At 47.1% G+C, this 22,827-nt stretch overlaps 3 protein-coding genes across 12 annotated transcripts; 2 read left to right on the top strand and 1 right to left on the bottom strand.

Annotated features, from left to right (window-relative positions):
* Window positions 1–3,366: 3,366 nt before the first annotated feature.
* On the top strand, window positions 3,367–6,676 carry LOC117861216 (uncharacterized). Its single transcript, XM_034744738.2, has 4 exons — window positions 3,367–3,558; window positions 3,841–4,385; window positions 4,944–5,353; window positions 5,500–6,676. Exons 2-4 carry the CDS (start codon window positions 3,989–3,991, stop codon window positions 6,376–6,378), a joined length of 1,686 nt encoding a protein of 561 aa, XP_034600629.1. The 5' UTR covers window positions 3,367–3,558; window positions 3,841–3,988; the 3' UTR covers window positions 6,379–6,676.
* Window positions 6,677–10,472: 3,796 nt separating this feature from the next.
* LOC117860230 (la-related protein 6B) lies at window positions 10,473–14,623 on the top strand. Its single transcript, XM_034743490.2, has 10 exons — window positions 10,473–10,932; window positions 11,995–12,076; window positions 12,618–12,712; window positions 13,034–13,096; window positions 13,169–13,245; window positions 13,320–13,410; window positions 13,532–13,579; window positions 13,659–13,727; window positions 13,844–13,981; window positions 14,065–14,623. The coding sequence occupies exons 1-10, from the start codon at window positions 10,567–10,569 to the stop codon at window positions 14,326–14,328; spliced, it is 1,293 nt and encodes a 430-aa protein (XP_034599381.1). The 5' UTR covers window positions 10,473–10,566; the 3' UTR covers window positions 14,329–14,623.
* A 144-nt stretch (window positions 14,624–14,767) lies between these two features.
* LOC117860229 (uncharacterized) lies at window positions 14,768–21,424 on the bottom strand. Of its 10 annotated transcripts, none has more exons than XM_034743485.2 (8): window positions 17,414–17,660; window positions 16,978–17,297; window positions 16,838–16,893; window positions 16,673–16,757; window positions 16,097–16,287; window positions 15,866–15,941; window positions 15,657–15,777; window positions 14,768–15,545 (listed from the first exon to the last, which is right to left on the bottom strand). In XM_034743485.2, exons 4-8 carry the CDS (start codon window positions 16,741–16,743, stop codon window positions 14,913–14,915), a joined length of 1,092 nt encoding a protein of 363 aa, XP_034599376.1. In that variant the 5' UTR covers window positions 16,744–16,757; window positions 16,838–16,893; window positions 16,978–17,297; window positions 17,414–17,660; the 3' UTR covers window positions 14,768–14,912. The 10 variants fall into 10 exon arrangements, 5 of the variants coding, with proteins under 5 accessions (XP_034599376.1, XP_072150732.1, XP_034599380.1 ...); XM_072294631.1 differs by having other exon boundaries at window positions 16,097–16,400; window positions 16,677–16,757; XM_034743489.2 differs by having other exon boundaries at window positions 16,097–16,292; window positions 16,677–16,757.
* Between the last annotated feature and the right edge of the window lie 1,403 nt (window positions 21,425–22,827).

The following is a 22,827-nucleotide window of genomic DNA, read 5'->3' as shown; positions in this document are numbered from 1 at the left end:
TCTTGGCGTGGGGCCTTCCTATTAGTATATGCATACCATACCCACTGTGGCACTGTGTATCCAGTTCCAAATTGCTTACCAGTTCATCCTGACAGTCGCCATCGTCTTGCTGTCAATTTTTTTGGGCGAGGAATCTTGCTCTTTGATTTACTATAAAGTAATGTAAATGCCATTCAAATTCAACAAAGGGATGCAGGAGGAGTACTGTATCTAACTGCTAACTAATTAACCAAGCCTTTAGTTTAGTTTAAGCCATTTGTAGGGTGATCCAACTGTCCAAGACAGCCTCGAAAAGATCTTTTAGGCCGTTATACACTTATACTGGCCGTCGCGAGTTGACTGGCCCCGTTGACTTGTTAGGCCGCAAAGCATGGATTAGTGGGGGCAGTAGAGAGCAGTGGTAGGATTAGGAGTTCACTGGCCTCTAATCCCAGGGCCCCTGCTACTGACTGTAACAGCAAGTGCCAACAACCCAGATCCAATCGAAACCCAACTGTATTCTGAATTGAAAAGAGAAAGAAAGCAATCAATCCATGCAAACACAGGGGGCGTGGGAGTCGTGCTGAATTGACCAAAACCGCGGAGGTCAAGGTTGGTCGGCTACCTCGACAGCTGATGAATCGATCGACCACCGCGATTCAGTAGCGTCAGTGGAGGGAGTACGTGGGGGTTTGTCTGATTGATTGCTTCTGACGACCGCGAGATGCATGCATCTATCAGACCACCAACCGCAACCCATGCATGGCTCCATGGCCCATGCTTCTCCTCCTCCTCCTCTTCTTCTTTTGGCACCTCCCTTGCCCTGTACGCTCCTCCTGCCTGTCGTTTCCTGGCTTCCTGCATGTGCAATCTTGCCTTGCCTCCTTCCGATCCAATGCATAACCTTTTCGTTAACCATTCAGATTAGCTTAACAGCAATGATGAATCACTGCATGGATCCAAAGAAAAAAGTGTCTGAAACCACTGCCAAGTTAATTGGCACGGTGTTGTTTTTTTCCTCCTTGAAAGATCGATGCATGCACCTTCCGTAGGTACGCCTCGGTGATCGCTGATCTACCAGGATTATCCAGGAGATATAAACACTGTTATCTTAATCCTAGATACTGCTACGACTACGATCAAGCAACAAGTTGCTTAATTGCTGAGGCACCACGTGTGGTTCTGATTAGCTGCTTTTGGCGACTTTCCCGTGTCTGAATACTATACCGATGCTGCTGCTGTTGATGGCGCTCATGGGGCGCAGGCAGCAGCCAGGCGTCCTTAAAGAATTGTTGCAGTCTTGCAGAGTGGCATTAGGTGTCGTGCGGCTAATCTCGCGCATCATGACCCCTGTCACCTATGCATAAAAAAGGCCCGGATTAGGTGCTCTCTCATCAGGGGGGACACCAGCACATGATGCGCCTAGCATTATTTAACATGATCCTGGGAGATGTCTGTCACATTACTTCGTTTTGGGACACAAACATATATGCTCTTCTCATTAATTCCTATCTACATGTGCTTCGGTGTCCCATCTCTCACTCTCCCTCTCCGGAAAAAAAAATCTATGCTTTCAGGTGGCTCTGCAAGAGTTGTCATCAGAACAGTAAACAGCAAAAATAATGCAGTGTTCAATCTACTACAAAATTCAGATATCCATAGCTTGTGTTGTTACTAAAATTATGAGTACTTTTACATAACCTTCGAAATAAGGATAGGCGTGGGTCGGTTCACTCCATCGGATCCCCGATCCAATCCATGCAAACGATATTTTATTAGACTATGCTACTCATCATGATTTCAAACTTTATCAAATGGATATGAAAAATGCATTCTTGAATGGCTCCCTATCCGAGTTGGTGTATGTTGAAGATCCTAAATTTTCCAACCATATGTACAAACTCTCTTTGTGCGGTGCACCCCGAAACGTTTGTATCACCCATACTTCGTGGATTCATAGTAAGTAACTCAATCCTCTTTTGTGGTTGATTGGGAGAGGTAAAGGGTTAGTGAGGACCCGGCTCTTTGTGAGCTGCTCAATGGAGACGTAGCTTCCTTAATGGAAGTGAACTTCGGTAAACAAATCTTTTATCTCGTGTGCTTATTGAGTTCTTCATATTCTTATTGATCTAGGACTTGATTTATGCCGATCTACGTTCTAGTGAAGTTTTTCTCATAAAATTCACCAGCAGTGGTCTCTCTTCATCATTACTGAACTTTTTATTCAAATAGTTTCTGCAGATTCAAGTTAGTTTTTGAATTTTGTTCAGCTTTATTCCTGATATTAGAAGTTCCACCTATGTACCGGAAATTCCAACCGTGTCGGAAGTTCCAGCACAGTGTCAGAAGTTCCGACGTATCTACTACCGTTACGAAGTTTTTTCAGAAATTTTAAAGTGAGCCTACTCACCTCTATAAACATAACAAGATCCTTTCGAGAGCTACATGCATTCTTGTACTCTTCTCCCCCATGAAACCACCACCACGTTCTTCCTCTCTCTTTCCCAAGTGATCTTGCCTTGGAGGCTTTCGGCTGCAGGAGCCCACACATGTGGGGCCCGAAGATCCAGGACATAAGTTTACTACTAGCACCACTCACCACGGTGATATGTGGGCCCAGGATATATAATGCTGCGAGCCAATACTCGATCGGCACCATCACGTGCAACGTATGGTGATTTTGGTTTTCTTAATGCGAGTTTGTTTATCTGCTTTTTACCTTAACCGGTGAATGTCATGGTGGCCGGCCGGCGACGTCCTTGCTTTGTTGGATTGTTCGTAAAAGGATTTAGGGAATAAAAGGGAGATTAAAGGGGTGAAAAGGACCAGCACCCACTAAGTTTTCTTTATGCTATGTTAGTGATAAAAGTATCGGGTAGTGTTTTTGCTGACATGTGTGCTAACACAGCAAACACTGGTCAAAACCATTTCTTTACATTGTGAATTGGCTGTGTACTGCTTAATTAGCATTGTTAGATACTGTTTAATTGCAATAGTTACCATGCAACAGCTAATCTTCAGAGAAACTGTGAGTTAGCTTCTGTTTAATTGTAATAGTTACCATGCAACAGCTAATCTTCAGAGAAAATGTGAGCTAGCTACCTCAGAGAACCACCACAAACGAACATTGACAGGAAAGGAAAATTGCAGCCAATAGAAGGCTGCCAAGTAGCAATAATTTATTCCCATAAAAAAATAAAGGACCCCCCTACCAACTTGAGGTCAGGGTGGCAATTGGGAAGCAGCTCCTCTGCAGGTATTGCAGTGGCACTGTGTAGCTGACCAGTGGGTCCACCGGCCAACTGGCCCACTTGCCGGGGACACAGTCTCTCTGCAGTAACTGCAGAGGAGACTCATCCGGCAAGGCAATTGGCATATTTGTTCGACAGTCTTCTCCCATCAGCGGCGGCCAAGCAGAAGTGGCGAAGCCTGAAAGTGAGCTCTACGAAAGAGAGAGGGGCCAAACGAAGAAAAGCCAGGAGGGCTCCGACCGATATCTCCACCAGGAGTCCAGGACCTTGGTTTTGTTCCCTCCGCTCCTCATTGGGTCATTGGGTGCGGCGGCTGGTGCGAGAAAGGGTGAGTTTTTTTTTTTTTTTTTTTTTTTGGGGGGGGGGGGTGGAGATCTTTCGATGAATCATTCGATTTTCATTTCTTTGGTTTCTTGCATTCTCGAGCTTTCTTCTCTGTTCTTGGTTCGGTGGGGAATGGGATTCTGTAATATTCTCGTTTATTTCCCTTTTCGTTTCTAATTTTCTGCATTGAAATTTATTTGTTTCGTGTCCATTTCAGTTCTTGTTCTCAGCCAGGATCACAGTGCAACAGCGGGCATAAATGCTAATGTTTTTTTTTCTTTTGCAGTGCCAGGCAGAAGTTGCAATTTTTGGGGAGTTTGTTGAGGAGTCGCACACAGTTTGGTCAGGCGGAGGTTTCCTGGATTCGTCAAGAACGAGGCATCGCAATCTGAAGCCTTCTTCCGGTTCAATCTAGTTTCCCCTCGGATTCGGCCATGGAGCGGCAATCCAGCATCCGGCTGGGCGCGCTGGAGAAGCTCAAGAGCTTCCGGGGGATGGAGAAGCAGAAGAGCTTCCGGGGGATCATGTCCCTGGAGCGGCGGAGCAGGGACAGCCCGGGGAAGCGCGGCGACACGCCGCTCCACCTCGCGGCGAGGTCCGGGAGCGTGGCCCACGCGCAGAGGATCCTCGCCGAGCTCGACCCGGCGCTGGTAGCGGAGATGGCGGCCAAGCAGAACCAGGACGGCGAGACGCCGCTGTACGTCGCCGCCGAGAAGGGCCACGCCGAGGTGGTGCGCGAGATCCTCAAGGTCTCCGATGTGCAGACGGCCGGGATCAAGGCGAGCAACAGCTTCGATGCGTTCCACATCGCCGCGAAGCAAGGCCATCTTGGTAAACTGTTATCTGCCTTTCCTTGCCGTCAACGTAAAAAATCACTCTCACAACCAGTTTTCTTAGCCAGAGTAGTCAATATAAATGATGATTGGGTTTATGGAACGGAATTAAAAATTTGGGCAGATGATGTTGCAGTTAGTTGAGACTGTACTGTTGACTGTTGACCTATTTATACCTGTAATTGTCTAGTGTCAGAGAAGTTGTGCTGATCTTGATGGACTCAGAAAAACACATGTGCTCAATTTAAGATTGATGTATTCAACAATTTTTTCGACTATCTTTTTCATATGGCCGAGAGAAAACATCAATCCTTTCTCAATCTTTTCCTGAAACCATGGTCTGAAGAAATTTGTATTGTGAGTCTGATCTATGATAAGTTGCAAGTGTTCCTTTTGCGCATGGTGATGATGTGACTATGTGACTATTGGTTAGTTGATCTTATCCCACTTTGTTCTCTACCATAAAACACATGTTAATGGACAGTGAAATGCAGTGTTTCTGTCTTCTGAAGGAGATGTTGCAGGCTAATGATCTTCTCCCATCTTGGTTTTGCAGAAGTTCTGAAGGAGATGTTGCAGGCTTTTCCTGCTCTTGCCATGACAACAAATTCTGTAAATGCTACAGCTTTGGACACTGCTGCAATTCAGGGGCATGTTGATATAGTCAATCTTCTACTGGAAACGGATGCTAGCCTCGCCAGAATTGCGAGAAATAATGGGAAAACAGTTTTGCATTCAGCAGCAAGAATGGGCCATGTGGAAGTTGTAAGATCATTGTTGAATAAGGATCCCAGCATTGGTTTAAGGACTGACAAGAAGGGGCAAACGGCACTGCATATGGCCTCGAAAGGACAAAATGCTGAAATCGTGGTCGAGTTGCTGAAGCCTGATACTTCAGTTGTCCATATCGAAGACAAACAGGGGAACCGACCTTTGCATGTTGCTAGTCGGAAGGGGAATATCATTGTAGGTGATCACATATTGGATTGTTCTTTATCTATGTACCTTCTTACACTTAATGAATCTATTTTATTAGGATAGTTGTGAGCATAAAGCTCATCAATTTTTGGCTTTCTGAAATGTGGCTCATATATCACTGTACTTCTTTGCAGATAGTGCAAACTCTATTATCAGTTGAGGGGATCGATGTGAATGCAGTTAATAGATCTGGAGAGACTGCATTCGCCATTGCTGAGAAAATGAACAATGAAGAACTTGTTAACATCCTTAAGGAGGCTGGTGGCGTAACTGCAAAAGAGCCAGCGCATCCTCCGAATTCAGCAAAGCAACTTAAGCAAACAGTCAGTGATATCAGACATGATGTCCAGTCCCAGATCAAACAAACACGTCAGACCAAGATGCAAGTCCATAAGATCAAGAAGAGACTCGAAAAGCTCCATATTGGTGGTCTAAACAACGCCATCAACTCCAACACTGTTGTTGCAGTGCTTATCGCCACCGTAGCCTTTGCTGCCATATTCACCGTCCCTGGAAATTTTGTAGAGGATCTGAGCCAAGCGCCTCCCGAGATGTCCCTGGGACAAGCATATGTTGCTAGCAACCCGGCCTTCATAGTCTTCCTGGTCTTCGACGCCCTGGCTCTCTTCATCTCCCTTGCGGTCGTCGTCGTCCAGACCTCGCTGATCGTGGTGGAGCAGAAGGCCAAGAAGCGGATGGTCTTCGTGATGAACAAGCTGATGTGGCTGGCGTGCCTCTTCATCTCGGTGGCCTTCATTGCACTGACATACGTCGTGGTGGGGCGTGATGACTGGTGGCTGGCCTGGTGCACCATGGCAATTGGCACCGTGATCATGCTCACCACCCTTGGCTCCATGTGCTACTGCATCATCACCCACAGGTTGAACGAGAAGAACACGAGGAAGATCAGGAAGGCCTCCGCGAGCCAGTCCCGGGGCTCGTGGTCCCGGTCAGTTGATTCAGATGAAGAGATACTTAACAGCGAATACAAGACGAAGATGTACGCACTGTAGAATAACAGTTACATTATGATGGATTCTTTGTACATAAAGTGCTGGGATACTGAATAGCATTCACTGGGATAGAACTGAAGATCAGGAAGATGCAGAGGCTGGAGCACGGTATCTGTGCTTAGCTGAATTTTCCTTGCTGCCAACACAAGGATATCACCTCTCAGCTCACTTGACTGTCTTGTATCCATTCCTGGGTGAAAGTCTGTTAAAGCTGTGTAGCTCTTGTACCTGAAACAGTCCATGATGATGGCGATAACTTGATCAGAGTAGAATAAAAGAGTTCAGTACCAATGTGTAATGGTCATGCATTCTGATCTTGTGCAAGATGATGTCAGAAAGTGGTAGAACGGGGTGAATTCAGTAATTGGCTGAACTCGTCTGGGTAGGTTGTTTGCGGGGGCGGGGGCCTTGGAGTATGTGGTCTGTACATGACACAGGGTTTATGTGTTGACACCGTGAAAATGATCAGTGATCCATGATCGATCACATGAAAGTTTTCCAAGACTTGACTATGCGTCATGACTAACCTAGAAGATGGTCTTCTAATTTGCTGACCACAGGGATGAAATGTGTAGGCGCGAATTTGCTGCTGTTTGGTCAAATTTTATTTGGCAAAATGGAGACTGATTTGGTGGACTTTGTCATGTGATTATTGAAGTGCCAACATCTACATGTTTCGTTCCTGAAAAATTACGCATAATTTATATGCGATCTTGAAGTTCTGAAGCTGCTATGGCGGTCCTGCAATCCTGTGTATAAGGTGATGCTGATCGTGCCTGAGATAAAAGCTGTTGCAGATAAAGAGATGAAGAGATTGATACAGAAAGTTCTCCGGACACAGCTATGGAGCAGTAGATAGAAATCTAGGAGACAGACTCTCGGAGCATTTAACATTCTGTCATTCTGTATACCCTTGAAGCTGACGGTTTAACTTGTCTAGGCGGGATTGCTATGTCCTTTTGAAATACGCCGTACCATTGAGGGGAGTTGGCTTCAGGTCCTGTTTGGCAACAAGGTGTTAAAATTTAACACCCATCACATCGGATGTTTGGAGGCTAATTAGGAGTATTAAATATAGGCTAATTACAAAACTAATTGCACGGATGGAGTGTAATTCGCGAGACGAATCTATTGAGCCTAATTAGTCCATGATTTGACAATGTGGTGCTACAGTAACCATTTGCTAATGATGGATTAATTAGGCTTAATATATTCGTCTCGCGAATTAGCATAGGGTTCTGCAATTAGTTTTATAATTAGCTCATATTTAGTTCTCCTAATTAGCATCCGAACATCCGATGTGACACTGTTAAAGTTTAACACCTCATATCCAAACACTCCCGGGAAAGGAACACTTCCAAACACTCCCGGGAAAGGAACAGTGGTGGTGTGGCTGGAGCTGTCTTCAGCCTGATGTTGCAAACCCCAGCGTTCTTAACCTGGTAACAGAATGATGTAGGTTTCGGTGGGGATTTGGAGAAATCGGGGCGCGGTCTCTCGGAGTACGCATTCTTCCCTTCCTTTGCCTCTTCAGTGGTGTAGAATCAGCGTGGCGATCCTGCTAAGCTAGCTCCTGCAACAGAAGCGTCATCAGTAATGCAAACATAAGTTTAACTCCAGCAATTACAACCCGAATGGCCATGCATGGGCTGTTCCTTAGGATCTGTCGGTACCATTTGACAGTGTCGCTCTACAGAAGCGTATACTTGTCAGTTCACCAGCAGGTTCAAAACAGTGTTTTTTTTTTGTGGCAATGTTAGCGACCTGTACTATACCTAGTTAGCACGTTCCTTGGCTCTCCTTAAGTGTAGCTATTGTTAGTTATCTGACTGCCGTGATGTACATGTATAAGAGGCGTAAGCCCTGATCAATACAACTTGAGTCGTCTGTATTCTTCCTATTCAGTTCTTACATGGTATCAGCCGTTCCACGATCCTAACTCTCCGCTGCCTCAACCTCCCACCCCGACGCCATGAGTTCATCCTCGTCCTCATCGTCGTCGGCCTCCGACAACTCCGACGCCGAGTCTGGCCTTCCCCACACACTCCGCGTCCAAACTGAACCTGCCACACCGGCCGTCGTCCACGGCATCAACATCCTCAACCGCGTGCCGATCGTCCTCGACTTCAACGACGCGAACTACGTCGCCTGGGCGCGCTCCTTCTCCGCCATCTTTGGCCAGTTCGGACTCCGCGACCACGTCGACGGCTCCACCGCCAAGGGCGACAGCGACTGGGTGCAGAATGACTGCGCCATCGTCTCGTGGTTCTACAACCGCATCTCCCCCGAGCTTCTCTCCATGGTCTCGGAAGACAACGACACCGCCTACTCCATATGGCGCGGCGTCCGCACCCTCTTCCGCGACAACAAGGACACTCGCGCCGTCTACCTCGGCGCCGAGTTCCGCAACTTCTACCAAGGTGATCTTAACGTCCTCGATTACTGCTCTCGCATGAAGGTCATGGCCGATTGCCTCGCCGGTCTCGGGGCCCCGGTGAACGACAAAGATCTCATCTACAACATCGTCCGCGGCCTCAACCCTCGTCTCCACCACGCGATCCCCCACATCACACTTCGCCGCCGTCTACCGTCATTCCTCAAGACGCGGTCCATGCTGCAGCTTGAGGAGCATCGCATCAACGAGTCGGAGAAGTTGCAGGCTGCGGCGGCGCTTGTCGCTCACGCCGCGAAAGCCGGCACGTCATCATCCACGGCACCCACCGCGACACCGTCGACCGCTCATCTTCAGTCCGCAGCGGCCTTCGTCGCCAACGCCGCGCCCGGTGTTTATACACCGCATGGCGCCCCGGCCAACGGTGCACCGGCCAATCCGCCTGCATCCTCCAACGGCGGACGTCCTCCGTCGAACTCCTTCTCCAACAAAAAGAAGAAGAAGAAGGGCCCTGCATCCACCGGCAACACGATCAAAACAGTGTGTTTCAGCAGTTAAAGATAGCCTTCGCTCTTCAACACTCGCCGGCTCCACAGTGTGCACAAGCCCCATTTTGTCAGCTTCATCAGCTGCGTAGAACCGTGACATAAACCACATCTCACGGGATCTCAACCTTTGCATATAAGAGGAAAAAAATTGGAGCAAGAATAGCACGCTACTACTGGGTGTATGAATACGTTGATAACAAGAAAATGGAATGCCAATGTGCAAGTCAGCATGCTTGATGGGCGTTGTGTTATTCAGAATAAACTCTTCTGCGTATTATTGAAGGTGTTTTGTTTTTCGTTTCCATACAAATGTGTCTGGTTGGAGTAGTGAGATATTTTCCAGCATCTCACTAGATTATTGAAATGTGTCGTAGGACTGGGCTTAACCTTTTGCATCGGCTTCGTGGGCCTCTTGGGACAAGTCCGACTGGCGTGGGGGCACAGGGTTACGGGCCCTCAGAACGGGTCTCCTGTTTTCGCTCGTTCTTGGACAACTAGAAAATATACGAATTTTCTCGTGATTTATCATCCCCGTAAATATTGACCTAATCAACAACTTCAAACTGCATGAGTTTTTTTAATAAAAATGTCCATATGGACACAATTATCAAGCTATCTACCTATCAACTTTATCTTTTTTTCTTATATATTTGCCTCCTCCTTACTTTTGGCACCATAACAACGTGCCCATTTTCCATCAAAGCAACCATACACGCACATGACGATCGCATCGCCATGTAATGTAACCCTTCTACTTATGTCAGGACCGTCAATCATGCAATGCAACTACCTGTGCGTTCCACCCAAAGTGGTAAACATTGACCCTCTCATTATGCCACTTGCCATCTTTACCCACTTCCTGGGCAGTTTTGCCTTTATAGTAGGAGAGAAAATCTTTTTCACTTTTATTTAAACCCTAAAATGGTGCTCACTTAGCTCATCTGCTTGCCGCCATCTAGGATTGAAATTGCTAGCAAGATGTCGACGGGGTGTTCATGATAACTTTTACATGTTTTGTTGTGAAAGTAAAAAACGGTGCTAGCAGTTATCAAAACCCTACCACACCACATGGACGGTGTGCAGGTCCAACTCTAATCCATGGTTAAGCTAAACCCAGGGTTAAAGAGCTGCCTTTTGGAAATTGGAAACCGCCCGTCCCGTCTCCTCTCCTCCTCTTCTTCCACCCCAGCCACGCCAGCGAGCAAATCAGACGAAACCCTCCTCGGCTTACCCCATCTCCGATCCCCCATGGCGCAAGACGAGACCCCGGATCCCTCCGCATCCGCCTCCGCCTCCGCCTCCGCATCCGGCTCCTCCTCCTCCTCCGCCTCCGCCTCCGCTGCCGCCGCCGCCCCGGCCGCCCGCCTCAACGCCGCCGCGCCCGAGTTCACCCCCCGATCCGCCGCCCAGCACCACGGCAGCAACCCCCACCGCCGCGGGTCTCACCACCATCAGCCGCATCACCACCACCAGCACTACCAGCCGCGGCACCAGCACCACCACCAAGGCGAGGATGATGGGGTCGCCGCCGCGGCGGGGGAGGATAAGGAGGGGCCTGCGGGCGCGGGGCATCACCGGCTAAACGACGCCGATGCCCGCAAGGTCGTCAAACAGGTAGCTTTCTTTGCGCCGCGCTCGATTGCTTTGCTACCTGCTGTGCTACTGTATCTCCATGTTGATTGTGAGCGATGGCTGGTGCGAATCTGGAGTGTCGCTAGAACCTAGATCCCTGTGTTGGTGAACTAATCCTAAGGTGTAAACCGATGCGTTTAGGTTTTGATTGGTTTTTGCTGCTTCATGTACTGGAAAATTTTGATTTTTGAGTTTCAGATGCATTCTCTACTTATATGACTACAGCATGTGTCATCCCTGGCTTTTGATCTATAGCATCATGTTTGGTACCTAGGTTTCATATCATATCTACTGTAGCATGACACACTATTCATTAGTGAGGAGTGATCTTTGGAGACAGAAAAGTGGAACATAATATGGCAAATTCTATTTTTAGAGTAACTCATGAAAATATTTTTCTTGGCTAATGCTACGTGGTTGTTGCTTCATGCAAATACATGGAATGGCGGGAAGGGAACAGGCTGCATTCGTGTTCGGGTGTGTTAGCGTTGAGTGTCAGTGGTGGAGGCAAGGCGGGAACTTAGAACAGTTATAAGTGTGCATGCCAATGCTTGATATACACGTGGGCAAGTTGGATTCATCCGTTGCTACTAGGGTATAGCAAATACGACAAATTACAGATATGTCGTCTTTCAGAAATTAATTTAGCTTGTAACTGGTGCACGCATGGTAGGTGGAAGCGTTAGTTCTCTGTTTTTCCATTTTAGGATAATGCTCCAGAAAATGGAAAGAAGTTAGAACATCATGATTTCGTTACTTTACTGCTTTGCATCTTTCTGAGGTGATAACAGAATGTTGGAGTTATAGATACGGGTAAAAAGAATCATAAACAAGAGAAAATAGCTTCGCTTATTTATTAGTTTCTTTAATTTTTCTTGATTTCCTTTTTATTTTTCTCGAATTACTGAAAAGAAGTCTTGGCTGTACTAACTTCACTTTTTAGGCTTTTATTACTTTTCTTTTAGTTGCTCATTCATTGGATGCTTGATTTCCACCTGTGTTGATATGTATCCCTTTGATTAAATGTATTTTACAATGTGGCAGGTGGAGTTCTACTTCAGTGATATCAATCTGGCCACAACTGAACATCTGATGAAGTTCATCACTAATGATCCAGATGGATTTGGTGAGTTCAACTGTGGAATTTCAAATAAGCTACTCAATCATTCTGTCTAGTGCATACAGTTTTGTTAGATGGTTTATTATCAAGACCATTTAAAATTTGATGCACTATGAAAGTAGTGTGTGCATGATAGTGCTAGAAAAAGAAGCTATTTTTGATGCTATGCTTCTGGTACATTTCCATCATCCCATCTTTGTTTTCTAAATGATTATTTTCATGTGTTACCGTAAGTCTGGGGAACTACCATTTGCCAATAATCATGTTGTGCTGAACTATCAACACATTTTTTATCTGGAGTTTTTTTTTATTTTCTTGCATTATTTGCCATTCACTATTGGTAGCTTTGCACCCTTCACAAAGTTTAAGATGTAGTGCTAGAGAAGTATCCAATGCGTTTTCTGCATTCTTTGTTCATCAAACAACACTTTAATTCTGCCATATCAGCAAGCAGTGGACATGAATTGCTCATCTTGCTATCTCAGTTTTGTTAGACTTGTATTTTCTGGTGAGTGGTGATACTGACAGTTCATTTTGTGTTTTGCAGTACCAATATCTGTAGTTGCAAATTTTAGGAAAATTCGGGAGATAGTTTCTGACAGATCCTTGTTGGTTGCTGCATTACGCACATCATCAGAGCTGGTACGTCTTAATCTAATAGCGTGCTTATCACTCTTTTAATTCATGTTCTTGTCAAATACCAGCTCACTTTGTTCTTTACGATACCTTGTTTGAATATATTTTACGTATTTGCTTACTTAAGTAATGGAGTTTCATTAGTCAAACCTAGGATATGGCTGTCTCAAACTCTCATTGCAGGGGTAAAGCAGAAAGCAAATATCTTCATAAACTTATGTCATCCTATGGAAGGACTTTCTTGTCATGTTTTGGTCCTCCCCACATCTGGAATGGATGCTTCGATGTTTTAGCCTTCACTAAAAAACCGATTTGTATCAATAATAGGTTGTTTCGGAGGATGGGAAAAAGGTTAAACGCTTAAGGCCCTTCAATACCGAAGAAGTTCAGGTTAGCATCAAATTAGTCTAATGAACTATTCACTAGGTATAGACTGCTGAAATTTGTCCCTTGTGCATCCAGTCACGCATCGTTGTTGCTGAAAATTTACCTGATCAAAAGTATCAGGCTCTTATGAAGATTTTCTCGGATGTTGGGAGGTATGCATGTCTGTTAGCACAAACAGTTGCCCAATGCAATACTGAACTCACAAGTCATGATATCTACCTTGCAGTGTGAAATCTATACGTACCTGCTACCCACAGGATGGTGGTGCAGCTGCTGCTAGCAAAACATCAAGGATTGAGATGCTTTTTGCTAATAAGGTCTGTTCCATGGTTTATCTACCTTCTGTATGAATACTATTTTTTTTCAGTGAGCGTATAGCTTTGTGATACGAAACAATAAGTATACTGTTTTTACAATTTCGTTTTGCTGTTCTTGTAGCTGCATGCTTTTGTTGAGTATGGGGCTGTTGAAGATGCTGAAAAAGCGGTATGTCAGCTTGACCTTTCTATCCAGTTGTGTTTTCCCACCTTTGATTCACTAATAGAAGGAACACCCTGTATTATAGGTTGCATTCAGTGCTGAGGGAAAGTGGAGAGATGGTGGCATTAGAGTTCGCTCGCTGCTTGCTTGTCTGGTACTTTGAATCCTACCACTGTGCTGTTTTTTTCACTGTCTGTTCTATGTTTTCTGCAAAGTTGGATGCAGTAGTGGGATGATAGTGAAGAAAACAATTATCTGCATTCTTTGTAGAAGCACGGGTTGGGTCAGGGAAGGAAGGGTGGAGATGAGTATGCTGTGGATGAAGACGGCCCTGACACAACTGGCCACCCACATGACTATGGGGCAGAGGATACTACCCAGATCTCTGAAGCACATCTTGATCATCAGGTACTACCGTGGCCCCCAGTTTCATGTTGCTATCACCAGCCCAAACTTCTTAATGATGGTTATTCTAACCACGAATTTCATAGGCTGAAGATGGCTCACATGACAAGGGTGGAATGAGGCAAGGGAGAGGGCGAGGCCGTGGAGGCAGAGGCCGCGGTCGTGGCCAGTACTATGGCCACAGCCGAGATGCCCACCATCCGATTGGCACTCCTCCATCGGATCACCCAGCTGTCCCAAAGCCACCCCCAGGCCCCCGCATGCCGGATGGAACAAGAGGGTTTACCATGGGCCGAGGGAAGCCGCTCAACCCTTCCCCAGATGCTGCCCCAACCACAGATGCTGCCTAGTGGTTGAGTCCATGCCTGTGGCGGCCTGTTGCCACCCTGCTCATCGTCAGTCATGCAAACAGATGACGGTGATCCTTTGCTCAGGTTCTAAAACCGATTGCCATGGCGTGTTGGTTCATTTTGATGTGACATCTAAAAGAGAGAAAAAAGGGATATGGCTGGTACTGTGGTACATGCGTGTATACTAACACCGGAAGTCTAAACATGTGTACTGTGATATGTAGTTCTTAAAGTAAAAAAAATCATACTTGACCAAAAAAAAGGGAGGTTAAAAAATTGCGCGTCTCTTCTGCCACATGAATCTTTGAAGCATTTTTTTAATACTCTTCTTTGAAGCATGTTTGATTCTGTACCATGTGCAAGCCACAGTTCTAGGAGCGATCTGGAATTGTTTGCCCGTAGCCAGCAACTTTTGGCATGAAAAATTGTGTGCATACTGTAGCAACAACTGAAGGATTTGGCATTAGATTTATCTAATTTTGTTTTTGCAAAGTTGGCAATACAAGGGCGCCATATGAATTTCAGATTCCGGAAATGGCTGTAGAAGTATATGCTCCCTTCGTCGCCTGGCTTCGAAGCTCATATCATATCCATGCTCTCCCATCAGTTCTTCCCGTGCCCTTCATCAGTGATGCCCTCCCTGCACGGCCACCGTTGCCGGTGGCGAGCTCGCCGCCGCTCCCAGCCACACTCTTCCCTCTCGGCGGCAGTGCATCCCGCCTGTCCTGTAACTGCAGCTCCGTCATGCCTCTTATCGCCGGCGGCGGATACGACTGCCTCCTCGCCTTGCCGTTCTCCTTCTTGACATCTGCACCGGACCCAGGATCTTTGCTCCGAGCATTCTCCGCCGATGGAGTTCGGCGCCGGAATATCGACCGGGTTGTTGTGATCAGATTCTTCGGTGCCTTGAAAGGGGTTTCTTGGTCTGTCACTCCCTTGGTTGCGCTTGTGCCACCGGTTTGGGTTGCATAGCACCTCTCCGAGTGTTTCTTCGGCGCGCCACTGGTTCGGGTACCTGCTGGAACAACTGCAGCAGCGGCCTTCTGATGTCCATTCACTGGAACCTTGTGGTCTGATCTCTGGCCTGCAGTGTGAGGTTGCTTCTTCTCTTTGGAGATGGCTGGAGCGCCTTTGATGAAGGTTTTTCTCGACGAAGAGTTGGATGTGGGTGATGCTGGTCGTGCCGATGCTTTAGTTGCCTCAGGCTTGGCTAAGAGCTGTCATGCAAAAAGAGATCAAGAGAAAGATATTCAGCAGATTGCTACAGAAATTACTGTTTTGGAAATGAGTAGTAAATAGATATCTAGGAGTATTAGCATTCAGTGTACCCTTGGAGCTGATGGTTTAACTTGACGAGTAGGGATTGGTACCCTTTGGAACACCATTTGGGAGGAGTTGGCTTCAATCTCAAGGGAAGGAAACAGTGGTGCAGCTGGAGGTGTCATCAACCTGACAATAAACTGTTCCTTTTAGAAGCAATTCCATCCTATGCAAGAATACGGTTGAGGGTACAGGCTCGAGTTTAATCCTATCGTACCAGTCATAGTCATGCTTCTCGTCCACTGGTATGAGGAAGTCTCTCTTTCCTGGGGGAACTTTGCAGCCATGGCCACCTAGCACAGTAATAGGTATACAAACACACCAGAGTGAGTGAATCCACTTTTGAGGAAACAATTGCACAAGATTTGCACCGGTAATGGATGTGCTCATCATGAAAATTCCTGATAACATGACCAGGAAAAAGGATTGCCACAACCAAACAGCTCACCTTGTATCGCTTCAAACTCGACCGAATACATTGGTTCCAAGAGGTTCACATCCTTATCCTTCTCACGCTTGTACAGCTCCCTGAAGAAAACGATGCTCTCATCTCTGTCTTTTTGAACTGCAGATGGAACCTTAGCCTTGCCAATTCCTGCAATTCTCCTCACGCGGTTCATCTTCAAGAAACAGGCGCACCTTTGCTTCAACAATTGAGAGGATCAGGGGTTTGGAGACTGTGACAAAGGTTACATGAATACTACCCAAAAGATTCCAAATTTGCCGGCAATTCCAAGGCTTGCTGGAATTAACTGCAGACAGGTTACAGAAATATAGTTGATTACTGGTGAACGCACGGATGGATCAATGCAACCAAATGGAAAATGATTGACTGATTCAATGGCTTAGTAAGCATAGTGTTGCTTTCTCCTTGTCCTCTAATGGAACAATGCCTTTTGTTTTCATCTAGGTCCTTTTTCTTTTTCCTAACATGCATGTTACTTTTTTAAAAGCAAAATTATAAAAATTCTAATGCAATTAGGAGTTGATAGATACACACAGAAACTTGTGGATAAAATCATACTCACAATGCAGCATCAGATGTTTTGAAGGCCGGGAAGGGAGGATCTCTTTGCAAACAGTTTGGTGGATCATTCTTCTGTCACATTCTATTATATACAGAGAGTTAAAGACAAACTACCAATAGCCCTCTTGTGAACTCTCTTACGAAATGTCATATTGTTATTACCTTCCAAAGAGACCTGTGGTATTCTTCAAGAATTCAGTTCCAGAACATCTTGTGGCCTGCTCCAACACAACAGATACTATAAAATCTCAGAGTTCTGGACATTATTTGCAAACAACAAATAAATCGTCCGATATCTTCACCTATTTGCCTGAGACCCAACCTCCGGTGGATGCTCTCTTTTTGGGTGTATTTTCAGACACGACTCTTGTTCTCGACACGAGATGATCTAACTGCATGATCACAACATGATTCTAGTCCCCTCATCAAGATATGCACACAGGCCAGCATGCCACCACTCAGCAGTGCGTTCCATTCGACACGTCGAGCGGAATTTGAGGTATCACGATGTTCCGTGCTTTCTTCATCCCAGTTGCACTAATCTCTTGAGAGGATTTTCCTTTTAATCTTAACTTACTTCTTCCTTGTGACGTATTGTCATGTGCTCGATCATCCTGCACTGCTGCACAAAGGGCAAGCAAACAATTAGTTCCAGTATTCATCCACGAAGCGCACTTGCACATTTCTGATGAACAGCACAGTTGGGTCAAAGCATTAGGTGTGGGACTAGATGTTCACCTGTGCATTTCGCGTGCCTTGATCAGCGAGACAAGAAGAGGCTTCCGTGGCACAGAATGGAACAGGCTTCTAATTTTTTGTATTGTCCTTTGCCGAGAAAAAGGTAGAGGCTCGTCATCCGGAAACGATAATGTTTATGCAGCACAAAACCAGCGAGGAGACACGGATTGGTTAATGTGGAGCACCGCGTCCAGTGATCAGTCCAAACTCCAAGTGCAGTCAATCTGATGACATACTGACAGTACAACCTAAAAGAATGGAGTCAATATGCATTCAGAACAATGATGTGAGCTAGATCAATAGCAGAATTAGTTGACGGGAGAGGCGAAGCACGAGCATACCTACCTCAGTTGCCTTGAGAACCACCACCGCAGGAGGGAAGGAACCACTTCCATGGCTGTGCCTGTGCGGGTGCTTCAATGTCTTTATCGGGAATAGAAGCGATCAAGCCGAAGTACTCCCCACCTTCTTTGCAACGCCTCTGCAGGTCAGGGCAGCCCCATATGCGTAGGTATTTGAGGGCTGGGAGCCGGTGCAGGAGACCCTGCGGAAATTTCTCTATCCCTGGACAATCTGCAATATGCAACTGCTCAAGGGAAGTGAGACCATCCATCCGATCTGGCAACGCTTTCAGTGCATGGCAATCCCACACAGCGAGACTCCTCAGCTTGGTCAGATCTCCGAGGTTTGAAGGCAGCGCCACCAAACTTGTGTTGTTGTAAATCCAGATTTCCTCGAGGGATGCGGGAAACTTAGGGAGCAGAGGAAGGATTCCGTCTTCCTCAGATGACGAGCCCTTCCCCTCAAGTTTGGAGCAACCAAAAATGCGCAGAGATCGAAGGCGAGGAAAACAACGGAGTTCCTCCACGGGCCAGCGGACAATATTGGAGCATGAACCGATAACCAATTCTTCCACAGAGACCAACCAGTCCCTAAGCCCAAGTTGCAATTTGGATTTATTAAATATCGTTATGAAGGCGTCGTCACCCTCAAGCTCCAAATATCGTAGTGTGTCCAAAGGTCTTTGACTCTGGCTTTCCTCGCCGTCTGGAGGCATCACCACGTCTACCAGCAAAAATGATATTCTTAAGTGGATAAGAGATGGCAAAGAGCCCAAAGGCACGCGCATCGAAATAAGAGCTCCTGTAGAAATATTCTCTTCACGACCAAATAGACGTAGATATGTGAGAACCGGTAACCTCGGGAGACTTGCAAACTTATCGCATTTCTTAATTTTTAGTTTTTCAAGCCGGGGAAACGTCACCGAGATAAGAATCTCTCCAGCACTATTTTCTGCCCATCTGTCCAACTCAGGCAAAGCAATTAATTCCATCCTCTTTAGCTTGGGGAATATTTGCAGAGAGGTATTGTCTACTTCAGCTTCCACGTCGATATTCTTACACAACGTGGTCAAGCTTTCCATGCACCGTAAACACAAATGCTCAAGAGAGTATGACAACCATACTATTGGCAGGTCCTTACATCCTCGGCATCCGATCATAATGAGTTCTCTCAAGCACCGGAACATTTGAGGGTTTCTCATCCATTGCGAGATTGTAAGGCCACCATAACTATACACCTCCAAAATTTTTAGCTTATCATGAGGTACAAGACATTCCAATACTTGTTCATGATTAGTGGCCTCACCAATTGTAGACTCGTCATATTCACCATGAAAATGATCCCAACACAACAACAGTTCATTTAGATTATGTTTCTCATGGAGATTGGGCTTCGACCCACACTTTACTTCCTGCAAATTATACAGTTCCAACCTGCCGCCAATCTGTCGTAGGTCTTCGAGCTCCTCGATTCCACATCCATCTTTTGTGCCCACAACAAATGTTGTTAGTGTGCGAAGGTTGTGTAGTACACTAAGTTTTGGGGGCATTCGTTCCAATCTATGACACCCCAAGAGATAAATATGGCAGAGCTTCCTCATAGTTCTCATACCCTCAGGTAAATATTGTAGTCGGGAGCAGCCATTAAGCCTCAAAGACAGTAAGTTATACAACATACAGATTGAGTTTGGCAAGCTAACAATATTAGAGTCAGAGAGATCAAGATACCGCAAATGTGCTGTGCGTGTGAGCTCCATATGGACGATTGAAGTATCTCCACAACAAATATGCAATGCTCTTGATGACATCAGTTTTGACTTCACCAGATCCTTGTATGATGATTCTGGCATCAACAAAGTGCGAAGATACATTGTGCCTCCCAGTAACTGGCTGATTTTGTTCAATTGATAATCTCTCAAAATATGCAAGTGACGAACGTCATTTACAGGCAGGTTTTGCTGAATTAACTCTTCCGCATTTGCACATTCATTTGCAACATCTTTTGCAAGGTCATGCATCAAGTCGTGCATTTTACATACATTTATCTCATGTTTTGAGGCAACCATAGAATAATAAGGATGATAGGACTTCCTCACTAATATCACATCTTGGAAAAAGGACCTCCAAGCCAACTCGTTGAAGATACGTTCCCCTTTTTGTGTCAAGTCCATTGTCCCCTCTTCACGAACATAACCGTTTGCTATCCATAGTTGAATCAACATGTCCTTCTCCATCTCATAGTCCTTGGGAAAAAGTGAACAGAAGGCAAAGCATTGCTTCATCTCAGGGGACAAGTGCTTGTAGCTCAGTTTTAGTATGGGCAATACCTCATCTTTACCTCTATTGGTATCACTAATATTGCAATCTGCAATGGCCTCCCATTCCTCGATTTGTTGTTTTGAACTCATCAATCCACCCATTGTCTTCAGTGCAAGAGGCAGTCCCTTGCACTTCTTGCTGATACATCTGCCAATTTTGACAAACTCTGCTTGCTCTTGCACTCCTTTACTAAATGCTTTCTTTGAGAACAATTCCCATGAATCATCTTCACTCAAACACACTAATTCATGAGGTGGAAGGGTGCCCATTATTGACGCCACTTGTCGGCTTCTACTTGTGACAACTATCGTACTTCCTGATCCACCAATTGAAGAACAGAGTAGCGGCCTCAAGTCATCCTCCCATTTGTTTTGGTCTTCGTTCCACACATCGTCGAGAATGAGTAGGAACCTTTTGCGGCCAATAGCTTCCTGCAGTTTTCCTCGCAGAAGCTCGATCGTGTCAGGCAGACCACATGTGCTATTTGTAGCCAACTCAATTACAGATCTAACAAGAGGAATAGCTTCAAAATTTTCTGACACGCAGTGCCACATCCTCAATTCAAAGTGCTTCTGAATTTTGTCGTTGTTGTACACCATCTTGGCTAGCGTGGTCTTACCCACACCCCCCATTCCAAGGATGGGCAGCACTTGTACATCCCGCCGATCTTGCTGGTTCAGCAACAGTTCCACCACCCCATCTTTGTCATCTTTTCTGCCAATTATCTCCATGGATTCATCCAGCGCTGAGTGCGTCTGCCGAGGAAGAGCTTGCGGCGGCGCCTCCGGAAGCGCCACCAGGCCAAACTTTGTCATCTCGGTCACGAGCTCGTCAATCTTTTCGAGCACGTTCTTCAGGTCTCTGCTCGCTTTATGACGGAATACAAAACGATTCTTTGAGGTGAAGTTGCTCAGTACCTTGCTTGCCGTGGACTGGCCGCTCAGGGCCTCACGGCGCAGCGCCTCGTACTGGAAGTCGTCGAGGACGTCGTCGGCCTGGTACGCGGCGGCCTTGAGCTCCTTCATCCACGTCCGGACGGCGTGGTTGGTCTCGCTCTTCGCCTCGGCGTCGGCCAGCAAGGACTGCACGTACACCAGGTGGCGCTCGAGCTTGAGGCGGTCGTTGTCGACGCCCCACATGCGAGTGATGCTCTGTACGAGAGCGTCAGCCGCCTTGCCGACGACGCCGCGCACCACGGGGAGCAGCAGCGACTCTGCCATGTTTCCTTGCTCGCAGGGCTTCCTTGCACTTCCTCAAAGGCTCAACCACAGGGAGAACTGAGAAGAGGCAACAGGTGACGGAAACAAGGAAGAGACTTTTTGGTAGGTGCAAAAAAGCACGCTGATATTTCAAGGCAAGTGGGTAACAGTGACGGGGAAGATATTTCAGCACGCAGCACGCGTAAGTTGACTGACTTGCATCATTGCGTCTCAGTGAGGTCTCAGAGTAGCACACTTGCCACAGTTCTTTCTTTTGTCTACAATTTCAAAACTGCCACTACAAAACTGCAAAGTGACACGGCATTTTATTTTTCTAATTATAAACTATGCTGAGTTGCTGACGACGGCTAAAGAGAAGGCAGCAGATCATGTTGACGGCTAAAGAAGAGAGAGGGAGGTGGTGGAGGTAAGGAAGCTTGAGCTGGAATAGATGGGAATGAGGAAAGCAACCAGTGAAGACTAAAGAAGCGGAATTATTGGTGGGTACTGCTACTGCCCACTACTGCTGCACTCCACCGAACGAGCACGTCAATACAGGGTCTGGGTCTCCCATCACCATTTCCAGCTGCACAAGCTGTGACCGTGAGAGAAGCAGGAACTGACCTGTTGGCCACCGTGTCTGCAGGCCCCTCAGGCAGCAGCTGTGAGGCTCAGTGAGAGGGAGAAGCCGAGAAGATCTCTGACTCAGACCTGGCAGCTGCCTGCTGCCCCTTATACCTGGCCAAATGGGCCAGGCTAAACGGGCAGCACGAGGCCCGGCCTGTATTGGCCCGGTACTAACACGGTCTCACCCGCCATTACACGGGCCCATGCCGGCACGGCTCGAGGTAGCTGGCCGGACCTGAGTCGAAGAGGTGGCAAGTTGGGCGGTGTATGGGCTGGCACGACTGAGGATCGTGTAACTCCGCCACGTGCGTATAAGCCCCCATGGCCCCACCCCCCGTGCAGGCACGCACCAACCCTAATCCCCTCCCTGACTTCCTACCTCCTTTCCTCTCCGCCGCAATCGCCAGTCGCCTCCGCTTCGCCTGTCTGCCTCCTTCGATCCTTCCCCTCCCTGGCTCCCTCCCTCACCACCGGTCACTGCCAGTCCGCCACTGGTCATTGGCACCGCCCCACCTCCGGCCCTCCGCCTGTCCGCCTCCTCCCCGTTCTCGATCTAGATCTTGCCAGTCCGCCACTGGTCATCGACGCCGCGTCTCCGCCTCCGCCTGTCTGCCTCCTTCCCCTTCTCGATCTAGATCTCGCCAGTCCACCCACTCCGCCACCGGTCACCGGCGTTGTGCTGCCGCCTCCACCTATCTGCCTCCTTCCCCTTCTCAATCTAGATCTCGGCGTGCCGATGGACGGCCCGGCCTACCTGGCTTGTCGGGCTATCGTGCTGGCCCAGCCCAGATAAGGTATAAAGAGGCTGAGCCTAGGCCTGTAAGACGGCACAGTGGGCGGCCCGGCCCGACATGACACTATAGCCGGGTCGATACAAGCCAGGCCCGTGCCAGGCCGGGTCGGGCCACCCGTTTGGCCATGTATACTG

This window comes from Setaria viridis, chromosome 6 (assembly GCF_005286985.2).
Source record: "Setaria viridis chromosome 6, Setaria_viridis_v4.0, whole genome shotgun sequence".
Taxonomy (NCBI): domain Eukaryota; kingdom Viridiplantae; phylum Streptophyta; class Magnoliopsida; order Poales; family Poaceae; genus Setaria; species Setaria viridis.
Note: the sequence above shows the minus strand (reverse complement) of the source record. Positions and strands in the feature narration are given on the sequence as shown.

Coding starts and splice junctions, on each gene's coding strand:
- LOC117861216 (XM_034744738.2), top strand. CDS start 3,989: ATGGAGCGGCAATCCAGCATCCGGCTGGGCGCGCTGGAGAAGCTCAAG. Junction 4,386..4,943: donor CGCGAAGCAAGGCCATCTTG/GTAAACTGTTAT, acceptor TTGGTTTTGCAG/AAGTTCTGAAGGAGATGTTG. Junction 5,354..5,499: donor GTCGGAAGGGGAATATCATT/GTAGGTGATCAC, acceptor ACTTCTTTGCAG/ATAGTGCAAACTCTATTATC.
- LOC117860230 (XM_034743490.2), top strand. CDS start 10,567: ATGGCGCAAGACGAGACCCCGGATCCCTCCGCATCCGCCTCCGCCTCC. Junction 13,097..13,168: donor TCAATACCGAAGAAGTTCAG/GTTAGCATCAAA, acceptor TTGTGCATCCAG/TCACGCATCGTTGTTGCTGA. Junction 13,580..13,658: donor TTGAAGATGCTGAAAAAGCG/GTATGTCAGCTT, acceptor CCTGTATTATAG/GTTGCATTCAGTGCTGAGGG.
- LOC117860229 (XM_034743486.2), bottom strand. CDS start 16,743: ATGATCCACCAAACTGTTTGCAAAGAGATCCTCCCTTCCCGGCCTTCA. Junction 15,942..16,096: donor CGAGTTTGAAGCGATACAAG/GTGAGCTGTTTG, acceptor TTACTGTGCTAG/GTGGCCATGGCTGCAAAGTT. Junction 15,546..15,656: donor TTAAACCATCAGCTCCAAGG/GTACACTGAATG, acceptor TTTGCATGACAG/CTCTTAGCCAAGCCTGAGGC.